General features: G+C 44.8%; 1 protein-coding gene across 1 annotated transcript in view; it reads right to left on the bottom strand.

The window, feature by feature from the left end:
• The window catches only part of BEST1 (bestrophin 1), a 30,659-nt gene extending 14,969 nt beyond the window's left edge, over nt 1–15,690 (bottom strand). The window contains exons 1-7 of the mRNA XM_066584166.1: nt 15,539–15,690; nt 11,395–11,489; nt 8,300–8,533; nt 7,802–7,956; nt 5,346–5,423; nt 4,440–4,592; nt 4,264–4,344 (exon numbers count right to left, since the gene is read on the bottom strand). Coding sequence (XP_066440263.1) covers nt 4,264–4,344; nt 4,440–4,592; nt 5,346–5,423; nt 7,802–7,956; nt 8,300–8,533; nt 11,395–11,489; nt 15,539–15,690 — 948 coding nt within the window. The remainder of the gene's footprint in view (nt 1–4,263; nt 4,345–4,439; nt 4,593–5,345; nt 5,424–7,801; nt 7,957–8,299; nt 8,534–11,394; nt 11,490–15,538) is intronic.
• Nucleotides 15,691–16,122: the final 432 nt, after the last annotated feature.

Genomic DNA, 16,122 nt, shown 5'->3' with positions numbered 1-16,122 from the left:
GGCTCTGCAGCTCAGCAGCCTCACGCACGTGCCATGCCTGGCCCACGTCTTTAATTTGGTGGTTCAGCGGTTTCTGAAAAGCTACCCACGCTTGTCAGACCTGCTCGGAAAGGTGCGCCGGCTCTGCGCACATTTCCGCAAGTCCCACACGGACGCTGCCACCCTGCGCACCCTGCAACATCGGTTTAATCTGCCAGTGCACCGACTGCTGTGCGACGTGCCCACACGGTGGAACTCTACGCTCCACATGTTGGCCAGGCTCTATGAGCAGCGTAGAGCTATAGTGGAATACCAACTCCAACATGGGCGGCGCAGTGGGAGTCAGCCTCCTCAATTCTTTACAGAAGAGTGGGCCTGGTTGGCAGACATCTGCCAGGTCCTTGGAAACTTTGAGGAGTCTACCCAGATGGTGAGCGGCGATGCTGCAATCATTAGCGTCACCATTCCTCTGCTATGCCTCTTGAGAAGTTCCCTGCAAAGCATAAAGGCAGACGCTTTGCGCTCGGAAATGGAGGCGTGGGAAGACAGTATGTCGCTGGATAGTCAGAGCACCCCCATGTCTATATCTCAGTGCGTTGAGGAGGAGGAGGAGGGGGAGGAGCATGAGGAGGAGGGGGAAGAGACAGCTTGGCCCACTGCTGAGGGTACCCATGCTGCTTGCCTGTCATCCTTTCAGCGTTTATGGCCTGAGGAGGAGGAGGAGGAGGAGGAGGATCCTGAAAGTGATCTTCCTAGTGAGGACAGCCATGTGTTGCGTACAGGTACCCTGGCACACATGGCTGACTTCATGTTAGGATGCCTTTCTCGTGACCCTGGCCACTACGGATTACTGGGTGTACACACTGCTCGACCCACGGTATAAGGAGAACCTTTCCACTCTCATACCCGAAGAGGAAAGGGGTTCGAGAGTGATGCTATACCACAGGACCCTGGCGGACAAACTGATGGTAAAATTCCCATCCGACAGCGCTAGTGGCAGAAGGCGCAGTTCTGAGGGCCAGGTAGCAGGGGAGGCGTGGAGATCAGGCAGCATGTACAGCACAGGCAGGGGAACACTCTCTAAGGCTTTTGACAGCTTTCTGGCTCCCCAGCAAGACTGTGACACCGCTCCCCAGTCAAGGCTGAGTCGGCGGGAGCACTGTAAAAGGATGGTGAGGGAGTACGTAGCCGATCGTACGACCGTCCTCCGTGACGCCTCTGCCCCCTACAACTACTGGGTGTCGAAGATGGACACGTGGCCTGAACTCGCGCTCTATGCCCTGGAGGTGCTTGCTTGTCCTGCGGCTAGCGTCTTGTCAGAGAGGGTGTTTAGTGCGGCTGGGGGAATCATCACAGATAAGCGTACCCGCCTGTCAACCGACAGTGCCGACAGGCTTACGCTCATAAAGATGAACAAAGCCTGGATTTCCCCAGACTTTTCTTCTCCACCAGTGGACAGCAGCGATACCTAAACAATACGTAGGCTGCACCCGCGGATGGAAGCATCGTTCTCTATCACCATCAAAAACGGGGACCTTTTAGCTTCATCAATCTGTGTATAATATTCATCCTCCTCCTCCTGCTCCTCCTCCTGAAACCTCACGTAATCACGCCGAACGGGCAATTTTTCTTAGGCCCACAAGGCTCAGTCATATAATTTTTGTAAACAATTTTTATACGTTTCAATGCTCATTAAAGCGTTGAAACTTGCACCTGAACCAATTTTTATTTTAACTGGGCTGCCTCCAGGCCTAGTTACAAATTAAGCCACATTAACCAAAGCGATTAATGGGTTTCACCTGCCCTCTTGGTTGGGCATGGGCAATTTTTCTGAGGTACATTAGTACTGTTGGTACACCAATTTTTTGGGGCCCTCGCCTACAGTGTAATCCAATTAATTTTTTGCCCACCTGCATTAAAGCTGACGTTACATCAGCTGTGCTGGGCACTGCAATGGGATATATTTATGTACCGCCGGTGGGTTCCAGGGAGCCACCCATGCTGTCAGTCCACACGGAGTTGTAACTGCATGTGTCCACTGCTAAAGAACCCCAGTCTGACTGGGGCATGCAGTGTGGGCCGAAGCCCACCTGCATTAAACATGACATTACCTCAGCTGTGATGGGCAATGCAATGGGATATATTTATGTACCGCCGGTGGGTTCCAGGGAGCCACCCATGCTGTCGGTCCACACGGAGTTGTAACTGCATGTGTCCACTTCTAAAGAACCCCAGTCTGACTGGGGCATGCAGTGTGGGCCGAAGCCCACCTGCATTAAACATGACATTACCTCAGCTGTGATGGGCAATGCAATGGGATATATTTATGTACCGCCGGTGGCTTCCTGGCACCCACCCATGCTGTCGGTCCACACGGAGTTGTAACTGCATGTGTCCACTTCTAAAGAACCCCAGTCTGACTGGGGCATGCAGTGTGGGCCGAAGCCCACCTGCATTTAATCTGACGTTAGCTCTGCTGTCCAGGGCACTGCAATGGGATACATTTATGTACAGCCGGTGGGTTCCAGGGAGCCACCCATGCTGTCGGTCCACCCGGGTTTTAACTGCATGTGTCCACTTCTAAAGAACCCCAGTCTGAGTGGGGCATGCAGTGTGGGCCGAAGCCCACCTGCATTTAACATGACATTACCTCAGCTGTGATGGGGAATGCAATGGGATATATTTATGTACCGCCGGTGGCTTCCTGGCACCCACCCATGCTGTTGGTCCACACGGAGTTGTAACTGCATGTGTCTACTTATAAAGAACCCCAGTCTGACTGGGGCATGCAGACACCTTGACAGAATGAATAGTGTGTGGCACATAGGTTCCCCATTGCTATGCCCACGTGTGCAGCTCCAGATGGAGGTGGCACAGGATTGGACTTCTCATTGCTTCTGTACAGCATTGTGGGCTATCGCTCCGCCCCTTTTAAAGAGGGTCGTTGCCTAGCCGTGCAACCCTCTGCAGTGTGTGCCTGCGGTTCCTCCTCATGACAGATGCACTTATAAATAGACATGAGGGTGGTGTGGCATGAGGGCAGCTGAAGGCTGCGCAGGGACACTTTGGTGTGCGCTGTGGACACTGGGTCATGCAGGGGGGGGGGGGGTGGGGCAGCATGTAACCCAGGAGAAGTGGCAGCGGAGTGTCATGCAGGCAGTGATTGTGCTTTGTTGGAGGTAGTGTGGTGCTTAGCTAAGGTATGCATTGCTAATGAGGGCTTTTCAGAAGTAAAAAAAAAGTTGGGAGGGGGGCCCACTCTTGCCGCTATTGTGGCTTAATAGTGGGACCTAGGAACTTGAGATGCAGCCCAACATGTAGCCCCTCGCCTGCCCTATCTGTCTCTGTGTCGTTCCCATCACTTTCTTGAATTGCCCAGATTTTCACAAATGGAAACCTTAGCGAGCATCGGCGATATACAAAAATGCTCGGGCCGCCCATTGACTTCAATGGCGTTCGTTACTCGAAACGAACCCTCGAGCATCGCGAAAATTTAGTCCCGAGTTACGAGCACCCGAGCATTTTGGTGCTCGCTCATCTCTAATAGGAAGACTATCAGCTGAATAATTGCAAATTCAAACAATATTTGTTCAGTGCAAATATGCCCCCAGACAGAGTGACGAGCGATAAGTCGCTAGTCGTTTTGGTTCAACATACTAAAAATAGTCGCTGGTTAAACAAAAGTTGTATTTGAACGACTTGTAAACGAATTTACATGGAGATCCACGTATGAACGATATCTTCACAAACGACTAAAAGCAAATAAACTGTTGTTCGTACGCTTTAACGACTTTTTTGAGCGACTATGTGATGGATAGTTGCTCTGGGTGAGGGTAGCATTTTCTTTATAGAAATGTGGTGAGTGTGGGGATAAAAAGGGCAAAAAGTTGCACACTTTGGCACAAGCCTGGCTTGCACAAAGATATGCAACTTTTCAATGTACAGTCCTTCTTAAATTTCCTCCATAGACTTTAATGGAAAGAGCATTCCAGCTTGCCATCTCCTGACTTCCCTTCCTTTGTTAGCCTTTTTCAGCCGTTTTGTTTGGCACAGAGGGGTTTGCATGACTCCTGTTCTCCTGATGGGGCCCCCAACTATCAGCCATTTAATGGAGTGTCTTATACATCCAATGGATATGCCATAAATGTTAGTGGTCAGAATACCCATTTATGTTTTCTATCCAGTGACTTACAAAATGGTCAAGTGGTTGTGCGCAGACTTGAAACAAAGTGGAGAAAAGTCACTATAATATTTTTTGGCTGCATGTTATTTTTGTTATCTTACCTGGAAATTTCTATCAATTAACCAATTGGTCTCAAAGTCATCATCATCTTGTCCAAAGGGGTTAATTAATTGCTCGGCCACCTGAAACATACACAAGACTGTTTGCAGTCATGTATTCCTACCATAGTAGTATGTATTAGCGCCATCTGTCTATGTGCGGGCAACCACAGACTTACCTTTAACCAGCCAGCGTAGAAAAAGAACTGCAGGAGGGTAAACACTGGCACATAGAGGTCTAGCTCATGCCCGGGGTATCCCTTCTCAGGGTCCAGGAATTGGCGGCCAATGAGGCAAGCCAGAAAAAAGCTGTATACAGCCACTGTGACCACCTAAGGAGCAGGAAGGAAAAATAAGCTTAAAATGAATATATAGGGAATGTACTCCTTTAATAGCGTGGACTATTTTGGACCTAAGGATGTGACAATTTGGGGGGATTTTCATCTCTACTTTTTAAAAAAGTCATATTTTTTTACATTTTTCCATCCACATAGTCATATGAGGGCTTGTTTTTGCGTGGTAAGCTGTAGTTTTCATTGATTTTGAGTTACAAAAAATGTATTCCATGACTTTTATTTTATATTTTTTACGTAGTTCAACACGGGGTATAAATAACAGAACTTTTTCTGTGGGTTGGTCTGATTTCAACAACACCAACATTTTTTTATAGCTTTTTTCACTTTTGCACAACAAAAACCTTTTTTCGGAAAATATATTTTCTATGCATTGTTGAATCCAAAAATCCATAGTCTTTCGTTTTTCTATGGATGGAGCGGTGTGAAGGCTTGTTTTTTGTGTGAGGGGGTGTCATTTTTTTTAGTACCATTTTGGGGTATATATGACTTTTTTGATCACTTTAATTGCATTTTTGGGGAAGCAAAATGATCAAAGCAAGTATTTTGGCTCAGGTTTTCTAACATGTGGGATGAAAAGTTTAATTCACTTTGGTTACAAGGGTTAAGAATGCCCTGTTAATAAATGAGGTGCACTGTGGCCCACCTTGTATGTGACTTGTGAATGGGATTAATTCTGACAACAGAAGAAAACAAATGAATGCTGTTGAATAAAGAAGAAAGGTAGGGCACCTGAGTGTAGACTAGAGGAATGCTGATCCAGTCGTATCCAAACAATCTTCCACATTGTGTGCGCAGAGAGTTCAGCTCCTGAGGCAGGGAACAGGTGACAATACTTAATTAGTAAATGTAAGGCTGTATAACTGCTTACCACTAATGTCCATTAACACTTTATCATCTTAATTTGCATGTAAAAGGGCCTCCGGGAACTGTTTGCAGATCCTAGCATATGGTCTGAGCTCTGCACATAGCTCCTTTGTTCTCGCAAAGGCTGTCGACTGAATACAATTTTATCTCTGACTCCCATGGAGAAAATAGCATGTGGTCCCTGTTATCTCTGTCCAGCTGAAGGATGGATTTTATGCCAACCTTAAAATCATCGTTCAGCTGAAGAGTGAATGACGGTAGTGTTTACAAGCAACGATTATCGCTCGTATGCCATAGTTTGAATGAATTTTGCACACAAAGGTAACAGAACACAAGCCACACAGTAAGCTTCAACACAATGGTAACAGGACAAGTCACACAGCAAGCTGCACACAAAGGTAACAGGACACAAGCCACACAGAAGAAAACATGACTGCTCACCCTGGACACCAAACAGACACTGAAAGAGGCCTGTATTTATAGATGAGCTCAGACCCTGGGGATTGGCTGGCAAGAGATAACCACACCCAGCCAGCTAAACTATCCCTCACCCATGAAGGTGTGCTCCTGGAACCCTGTAGAACAACAGACTCCAGCAGCACAACCTGACAGTACCTCCCCTTAAAAAGGGGTTTCTGGACCCTTAAGGCATAAAAAAAAAAATTATCAAACTCCTCCAATCATGCACGTGTAATACAGGACTTATCCTCTGGGCCTGACTCCAAACACATGCCCACCATACAGGAGAGAGTAACATATTGTGCACAACTAAGCAGGACCACTGCGCCTTATACAAAAGGCCACAGAACAGTAACCTGCACAGAAAATGCACCAATCCAGAGGGGAAAAATGGCCACCCTCCCTACTGACATAGCGTGCACAGGACTTATCCATAGGGCCTAGTGCGGATGCTAGCCAGTAAGCACAGGTACATACTGCACAGAGGTCTGCAGCAACAGGTAAGGCTGGTCATGTTATGTCCGCTGGGCACACCTCGCCACAGCATGGACGCCAGAACTAGGAATTCAGGTGGCTAGATACAGGATAGGAGACTCACCCTAGGCTGCAGGGAGGATGGCAAGGCCCTACCTATAAGCGGAGTGATCGCCTCGATAAAGGCGGCCCCACGCTGAAACCTCAGACCTGACAATCCCTGAAAATGAGGTAAACAGAACCAGGCAGAAACTGAGACATTATGCATAACACAGCAAGCCGCACAGAAAGGTAACAGAACACAAGCCACACAGAAGGAAACATGACTTCTCACCCTGGACACAAAACAGACACTGAAAGAGGCCTGTATGTATATATGAGCTCAGACCCTGGGGATTGACTGACAAGAGCAAACCACACCCTGCCAGCTAAACTATCCCTCACCTGTGAAGGTGTGCTCCTGGAACCCTGTAGAACAACAGACTCCAGCAGCACAAACTTGACACACGGTATATTTGCAGTAGTCATGCATATTCCTAATATGTGTATCCCTCAAGTGATCCAAATCCATCAGATAGTCCGATTGTCCAAGGTGTAGCTCCTCTCCCAAACCTACTGGGTCCTGGATAGTTCCAAGGGTGAACTATTTACCTTACTAAAGCCCCATGCAGAAATCCAGGTTCAGAAATCTTCAGGATAGATCATCAATATTTGATCAGCAGGGGACTACTGCTTGGGATCTCCGCCACTCAGTTAATCGCCCGGTCAGCTGTCAGTGCGGACAGCGCTGGAGACAGATAGTGCTGTCAGCATTGCAGAAACATGATTTGATAATGCAGGCACAGCTTTCATTGAATGGGAGCTATATCTGCAGTACCAACCTGTGCCACTGCAATACGGATAGCACTATCTGCTCCCAGCATTGTCTGCACACACATTGGCAGAGATGCTAAGTGGTGAACTCCCGCCGATCAAATATTGATAGGACATCAATAGTAAAAACCTGGACAACTCAATTAGTGATTGGTGGCCTTATAGTTGCCACAATGCAGCAACGGAATAATGACATCCATATTCTAGTACATTTTATATGAATATTACTTTATTAAAATAAGTAGGCACGATGAAATATATTCATAATTGAACTCATCTGCCTGCATACATTAATAAAGAATGGCATTAACAAAAAAGGATTATGGTTTATGCAAAAGAGGCTTAAGCCGTCAGTTCAGCCTCATTGCCAGATCTATTATTGGGTCTGCAGTTTCTTTATATCTTGATATGTAGAAGCTGCAAAAGACACATTTTAATTAAGCCCTATTTCAGATTTGCTCTAAAAACAAGAGAGTCACAATTTCTGTTAGCATAAGCGTAACCCAACCCCTTACTTTGAGGATGAGCGTCAGTACAACGCTGTCACGTATTCGCCCCTCTGTCCTGGCCGTCACTGCTAGGTTAGCAAACCAAACACATGGAATCCAGAATTTGTTGTGAGGAGAAGAAATAGCATCAAATTTCATACGTTCAGATGGCGTCATGAAGCCTGCAGTGGTCGAAAAGTAAAATATTAAGGTGGTGAATACTGGTACCACTAGTGCTTTAATGCATCTATACCAGGAAATAAGCGCACCCCTAAAGCTGTGGACATTAAACATCCTTTGGGCCAAAAGAGATGGCCAAAGGTCTCAGTAATTCTGGCAGCCCAGATGAGCCGGTTGGTTCCACCATAGCAGGATGGACCATTGTGATATTTTCCATTAGTCCTTGTCATTTCCATGTACGTCTCTGCCAGAGGTTTCATAAAAATTGATATAACCCGACTGTGAATGAGATAGATTCAATCTCCAATTTACTTCTAATTAGGATCTATCCAGAATTGTACTTACCGGCATTGACAACATGCTGCAGGGTGGGGAATCTCTTATAGACAGCAGTACTAATAGACCGTAGGATGAGAACGCCAGAAATACTGGCATAGCGCATAAGTGTCCGTCGTATCATCCTCCCTCGTTCATCCGTGCCATGCACATTACTGGACACCAAGCACATGAGGCGGTCTAACCAGGGAATACTCTCATACTGGGCCCACCAGCGGGAGACAACCAAAGTCACATAAAAACCTAATAGAAAGAGAAGATAAAAGTAGATCGGACCTGAACTTAGTTGGAAACCAAAACTTAAGCACACTCAATATTATATTAAAGGGGTTTTCCATGCAAACTTAGGATAGGTCACTAATGGTTGATCAGCTGGGGTCCACCGCCTGGTGAAGTTACATGAAAACCACGCTGACTTTTGATTTTAACATAAATTGGTACGGTTTTGAAATTAATTGTTTATGGCCACACAATCTTGTGGATAAAACTGCTGTAAAAGCATGCAGCCATTAAAAATCAATTGTTGCGTTTTGCCTTGTTGGCGCAGATTTTCGCTGTTATTTATCATTTCAGCCTTTACTGGGATATGCCATAAATGCCACCTCTGGGATATGCATCTATTGGAGGTTTGGGAGTCAATCAATTCCCGCTCACTACAATCTCCATATACACTACTTCAGTGGAGATAAGCACGCACGCAAATGTAGCCACCTCTCCATTGAAGTGTAGAGTGCAGTGGCCTGGAATTTGCGAATGGGGATCAGGAAATATTTGCATATAGGTATACAGTGGGAGCCCAGAATGAATTATAATGGTAGAAGTTAAGTGATGTTTCTTTTTCCTATTTTTTAAAATATGACTCGGGCGTCTTGTGCACCTGCATCCTTTCTCAGCGAGCTGGTAAATGTTGAGGGGGTGGCGGTGCATTCAAACTTTTGGTATGTGGAGCAGCATTTTCTAGGTACAGCCCTCAGAAAGATGTGATGACCGTTGTGAGACTTCTGGCTCACAAATGGGGTGTAATCTTTTAATTTTATTTTGCCTTCATTATATGTAGCGCACAAATCAAAAGCAAGGCCTGCAGGCCACCACCTCATTTTATGTGGTCTGCTGGCCGTGCAGGAACCCCGTGCAGCATTCAACTCACTCAGCTTATAATAGCATTCTGGCTGCAGTGCAGAGTCTGTGATTGCTGATCTCTTCCCCTTGGGAATACTATGGGGGTCACTTATTACTACTGGGGTCAATATAGGGGACACTATAACTATTGGACCCACCGTGGGGACCACTGTTACTACTAGGGCCACCAATAAAGGGGACATTTACTACTGGAGAAGCTAGAGGGGGCCACTATTATTACTGAAGCCACTATGCGAAACACTGTTACTACTGAGGCCACTATGGGGGTCACAATTACTACTGGGGCCACTATGAAGGGTCATTATCACTACTGGGGCCACGATGAAAGGCCGCTATCACTAATGGGACCACTATAGGGGTCAGTATTACTGCTGAGGCTATTATTATTACTGGGGCCATTATGGAGATCACAATTTTTTCCTGGGGCCACTATGGGGGTCACTATTATTGGAGCAACTATAGTGGTCACTATTTTTACTGGGTCCACTATGAGGGATCACTATCACTACGAGGGCCATTATGGTGGACCCTATTATTAATAGGGCCACTATTGGGGGTCACTGACTACTGGAGCCACTATGGAGGATCCTATTACTACTGGGGTCACTATGGGTTCACTATTATTACTGGGGTGAAATGACATGTTACCCATTAACATCTATTTTCTTTCACCTCTCTACAATAATAAAACTCTTAATGGCTTAAAACTGGAAAACTTCAATAATTACAACAATTCAACAAATAATACTCAAAATTCAAAGTTTGCCACAAAATTCCCAAATCAGTAATAATCTATTTCCTATTACTGAGTCTTCCCACATATTCTCTCCTATAACAACTCGTATCATAGTAATCGAACATGCAGGTATCTATTCTTCATCTTCAAGGGGTTGTCTGGGACTTTGGGAGTCTTATCTATTGATGACCTATCCACGAGATAGGTCAACAATAAATGATCGGCGAGTATATAAAATGCTGATATCATTCTGGAAGAAGATAACAGGTTATGGTGAGTAGAAAAGACTACTCTGTCTCCGGATGACCAGAATTGTCTATGCTTTGTTAAATCATATGGATGTCAAGGAAGGAAGGGGGGAGGGGGGGCACTCCTCTGTGTTATTTTACAGACCCTGTGTGTTTACATATTACATGGGAATCTGTTGCAGACTAATGAGGTACAACCACCCAAGACAGCTGTCTGTGTATGGTTATTTTGACTTTGGCTCACAATTCCCAGTCATTGTTATAAAGCTTCTTTAAAAAGTCTGACACTGACTTGCAGGAATCCTGCCTTCCAATAGGTGGCGCTGCAAAGCTATTGTTCCATCTTCCCTTTTGCAATGGCCACCATGTAATGCTGCATTTCCCCTGCAATGGCTACTGATTAAAGTTAAGGTAGCGATACTGGATTTATGTACTTTTTATTGTCCCACAAAGGTCACAAGCTATGCATGTGCACTAGTACATTCATTTCTTACTGGAACCGAGACAGTAAATATACACTAGCAGTCCGGACCTGTAAATATCCTTTCCTGCATTGTTGAACATAGCTAAGAACTTCTAATCTGATTATAAACTTGCTTAAACCGCTCATGCATGTGTAGGCAGCGGTGTTTACCGGTGACTATAGTTTACTTACGCAACCTTTTAATGACTACTACATGTGTAATAAATAGAATGCAACGGTGGGGTTAAGATGGAGATCAAACTCTACGCAAAAGCAGGAAAAGCAAGAATTGGGGCTAATCTGAAATAATAATACTAATAATACTTGTTATCTTGCATTATACATATAAATATATATATATATGTAAATAAATATATATATATATGTGTAAATAAATAAATAAATATATATATATATATGTAAATAAATAAATAAATATATATATATATATATATATATATATATATATATATATATATATATTATTCCTTAAAACCCCATAAACCTTACCCCTTACCTAAGACGAATGATACCGGAATCAGCTCGGCATAGTTGTTGCAGTACAAGGCCAACTTCTCAAAGTAAATTCTCTGCGCCTCATTCAGAAGGAGCCTGTAGCACAGAAAGGAATACATAACTGGATAGTCCAGCTTCACATGAATGCTCCTAAGCGCTGCGGTTTTGCGGAATGAACGACGCTTTTTTGCACACGCATCGGCGTATTTCACTGTACTTTTTGCCCTTTGCAAAGCATGCTCATTTGTGTGCGGCAAATAAATATGCACCGATTGAAATGGCTAATTAGATACAGATGTGTTCTTTTTCCAGGGCCATTACGCAGTGATTCACGCATCTCTTTGCATTTTTGCATACCCCATTGACTTCTATGGCAACCTTGGGTGTGCAAATATGCAGACTTTTTTTTGCGTGACCAAAAGGCATATGCCAATGCAGAAATGTAAAAGAACACATTGAAATAAATGAGTTCTATTCTCTGTGTGCGCAAATTTTGTACGCATAAATACACCCTGTGTGAAGCTGGCCTTAGGGCAGAAACACACAGGCGTATGTACAATTATGCTCGCCGCATTGAAGCATAGTTGCACATGAACAGGTTTTTCCATTGGGCTATTCAGAATTTAGGTCCTGCCCTATCTTTCCATCTCGTAATATTAACTAAGTGCGAGAAAGATTGGGCAAGTCCCGATAGTGAAATTGAAACCATTGAAATCAATGGTTTCGTCCCTCCACAGCGCAGCGCCACCCTACATTGCTTCCCTCATCTCAATCCATCACCCAGCCCGGGCTCTCCGCTCTGCTTACGAAATCAGACTAAGTGCCCCTCTAATTCGAACCTCTCATTCCCGTCTCCAAGACTTCTCCAGAGCAGCACCAGTCCTCTGGAACACGCTACCCCAAAATATCCGGGCAATCCCTGACTCACAAAACCTTAGGTGTGCCCTAAAAACGCACCTCTTCAGGGAGGCATACCATATCCCCTAAGCCAAAATCCTCTTTATTTTACCTAATAACATGCTCCCTGTCCTACTGACTGCAATCCCTGCCAGCTGTAATCAACCGCCCCTGCAGTCGTACTGATTCAGCCACTTTACGGGTTATGTCTGACCATTACTTATGTGTATAGCATCCCTCACTCTCCACCTCACCATACCGTGCACATCTCCAGCCCCTTTACCTTCTGTATCACCCCACTATTTGTAGTATGTAAGCTCGTTGGAGCAGGACCCTCACCCTTACTGTCTCCATCAATTGATTACTACACGTAAGGCCGCCTGCAGACGGCCGGGTCAGATCCGGCTGTGAGAATTCGACCCGAGCGTCTGCAGAGAGCAGCGTGGCACTCACCTCCTTCCGCAGCTCCGGCTCTTTGATGTGCCGGCTGCCGGGCAGCCAGCGCACGCGCAGACCGGAGCCGGTGGCAGGGGAGCGAGATTTCTGTGCAGGGCTCGCAGAGCATGCCATGGTTTGTTTGCCGCGCGAGAAATCGCGGCCGTCTGCCTAGGATTGCGTTTGTTAACACAATCCTATGGCAGCTTCCACGGGCAGAAATTCCGCAGGAAATCCCGCCGCAGAATTTCCGCCCGTCTGCAGGCGGCCTAACTGTGGTTTTGTTACTGTTCCTGCTGTCTTGTAAGCGCTGCGTAATATGCTGGCGCCATATAAGTAAAGATTATTATAAATAGGGATGCGTCATGTGAATTTGGCCTTAGGCCCCCTTCACACAAGCGTGTTTGCACGTGTATTAGTGAACACAAAATTTGCACCGGTAATACGCAGAGAATAGAACCCATTGATTTCAGTGGGTTTGTTCACAAGTGCGGAGTTATCCTGCAAATGTCGGTCGTGCAAAAGAAAAAAAAACGCAGCCTGCTCTATTTTCCTGCGCAATAAAGGTCTCCATAGAAGTTAATGGGGATACGCAAATGAACGCAAAACACACTGGGAGATGCGTGAAACACTGGGGAATTGCGCAGTATAAAGAACACTTCTGGAACTCGTTAGACTAATTAGCCATTTCAATCGGTATATATTTTTTTGCTGTGTGCAAATGTACATGTCTTGTGGGCACAAAAAGTGCAGCAAAATACGCCAACGCAGGCGCAAAAAAACCCATAGTTCGTTCTCCAAAAATACTACACTTATGTGCACGCAAATGCTCATACCCCCGTATAACGCCGGCATTAGTCTGTGTTTTGCAGACCATAATAGCAAAAATACATAAGGGAAGCATGCACCAATACGCTATAAAATGTACATTAAGTGTTAAGAGACACGCCCCATTGACAAGTGAAATAGCGCCATCCTCTTGTGAATTGAATCATACATTTCCAGGAGGAATAACAGAGCAATGCCACAACACAGAGCTCTAAGACATGCTCCCGAATATTTAATGAGAATGCATGTACTGTATGCACATGGCAGGTCCTCTTTAAGCTATAAGGCCACCCTTTTCACTAACACGGAAAATCCTCGTCCATTCCCACATGCAGACATAAACAATATAGTAGTGGCTAAATGAGTCACTGACTGAACTTTAGAGATTGTATAGTTTAGCACTGATTGGTTCTTTTGTTTTCTGTGTCTCTAATCCGAGTTATTACATAGATGCTAATTTATGAAAATTAAGAGGTTAAGGGACAAACTGTGGAAAGCTACTGTATAACCTGTTATTGGGTAATTAGGTCCATTGAGTTAAAGAAGGAGAGTGGAAGCAGATAGTGCTGTCAACGTTACAGTGGCCAGAGTTAGTACTACAGGCTGGAACTCCCGCTGAATTCAATGGGAGCTGTGCCTGCAGTACCAAACCGAACCACTGCAATATGGACAGCACTATCTGCTTCTAGTGCTGACATCAGGGAAAATCCCAAGCGGTGGACCCCTGCTGATCAACTATTAATGACCTATCCTGAGCATAGGTCATCAATAGTAAAAGTCCTAGACAATTCCATTTATTCTGTATGGAAACAGCCAAAACAGTGATATTGCAAAGCAGAACAGGTTCACTATCTTTTCACTACAATGCACGGTCACATGGTAACTCCTTACACTCAACAATTGGGTCATCATTCAGACAATGTCCTACCAGTCTGGATAATATAATATATTCATTGGAAATTACTGCAACTCACCTCACCTGTCATCCCCATTGGATTTTCTTTAACGTGACCCTCCAGCTTCAGGGCAAAAGTCTGCAGTTGTTCTTTTTTCCACCAGCTCTGGTCCTGATTTTCATCTGTCCAAGATGGCCAATGCATTTTTCTATCTGGCTAATGCACACTGTGGACCGCTCTGTGAATGGCCAGTGCTTTTCACATAAGCAGTGTTGTCCAGAGAGCAGGTATAGTGCATTGGTAGTGTAATACTACCAAAGCACTGTGGGATATTAGATATAATCTGAAGATTGCGTTGGCTATCTTGGATGGCCCAAAATTGGACCCAGAGCTTGCAATTCGGATGGAAGTCAGAGAAGAATACTTGCAGGTAATATACCCCACTCCACCTCCAGTTCTGCAACAGAATTTTGTCCCAAAACTGGATGGTTACTTTAATAGGAGGATGCAAGACCCTTATTCTTTGATTAGTGGGGTCCTAAGATTGGGATCCCTATCCCTAAGGATATACCAAGAAGACTATTATTACCTGTAAGCAACCTGAGAGCCCAACTCTTCAGAAGAGCATCCTCCAGTAATGCTGCTGCCAGTATACATTATGAACACTTTCTACTCCCCACTTATTGTCACCTTCTCCTCTCCCTCAATGATTGTAAAACCTTGTGGGCTGAGTATACAGAACTATGAAACGGTCACCCAAGTCATAAGAGCCCCATTGATTGTTGAGCAACTATATGATATTGTTCACCACTACTACTTCATGCACTTATAATAAAATCAGCTGTCCAGTGACTTAGCTATAGGGGCACAGAGGTAGAAGTTGTACTTTGGCCCTAGCGTCCGAAAGGAGCCAAAGGCCACAAAGTAGAAACCAGTATTATAAATGACACATGGAAGGTCAGGGTCTATTTACACATTTTGCATTGGGGCTAGACAAGTTAACAAACCATAGCTCCGGATGACTTCCTAACAAACAGAACTAGTAGTAATATAAAGTAAGTCATTCACGTGTAATATCTAGACTATTACCTGTAAGTGACGCTGATGATGAAGTAGAGGCCAACAAAGATAAGGAACTCTCGGTAGAGTAATTTATAGATACTGCCTCGCCATCGGAGAAGCAACCTGGAAAAGGTCCCCAACTTGGCATCTGCCACACGATTACTGTATGTGACCGTCATGTATGCAGGTGCTCCTACATCTTGTATGGATAAGAAACATAGACATGTAACATAGACGATAAGGTCTGATACATACATTTATATCTTAACTGTACAGTGAGGGAAGGCTTGTACAAAAGATTACACAATGCTATGCTTTTGAAAGACTTACGGATGTAGGCCTAACCAGCACCTATTTGACGGTCTACAGTACATCCTGGAGATAAGGAAAAAGACAGAGGTAACTTGGTGCATGTAGAAAACTATAAGTTTTTTCAAGAGACTACATTAAGATACTTGAGAACTGTGCAAATATCTAATGGAAAAATAAACAGATGTTCGGACCACCAAAGACGTAGCGACTCAAGTAAATTGTACAAAGCTGAACTGCTTTGGTAGTTTCAATCATTGCAAGGGTTCTTGTGCTGAGAAAAACATAATTCCCAAGTGATC

Source organism: Eleutherodactylus coqui, chromosome 11, assembly GCF_035609145.1.
Source record: "Eleutherodactylus coqui strain aEleCoq1 chromosome 11, aEleCoq1.hap1, whole genome shotgun sequence".
NCBI classification, from domain to species: domain Eukaryota; kingdom Metazoa; phylum Chordata; class Amphibia; order Anura; family Eleutherodactylidae; genus Eleutherodactylus; species Eleutherodactylus coqui.
This window is presented reverse-complemented; position numbering and strand designations above follow the sequence as displayed.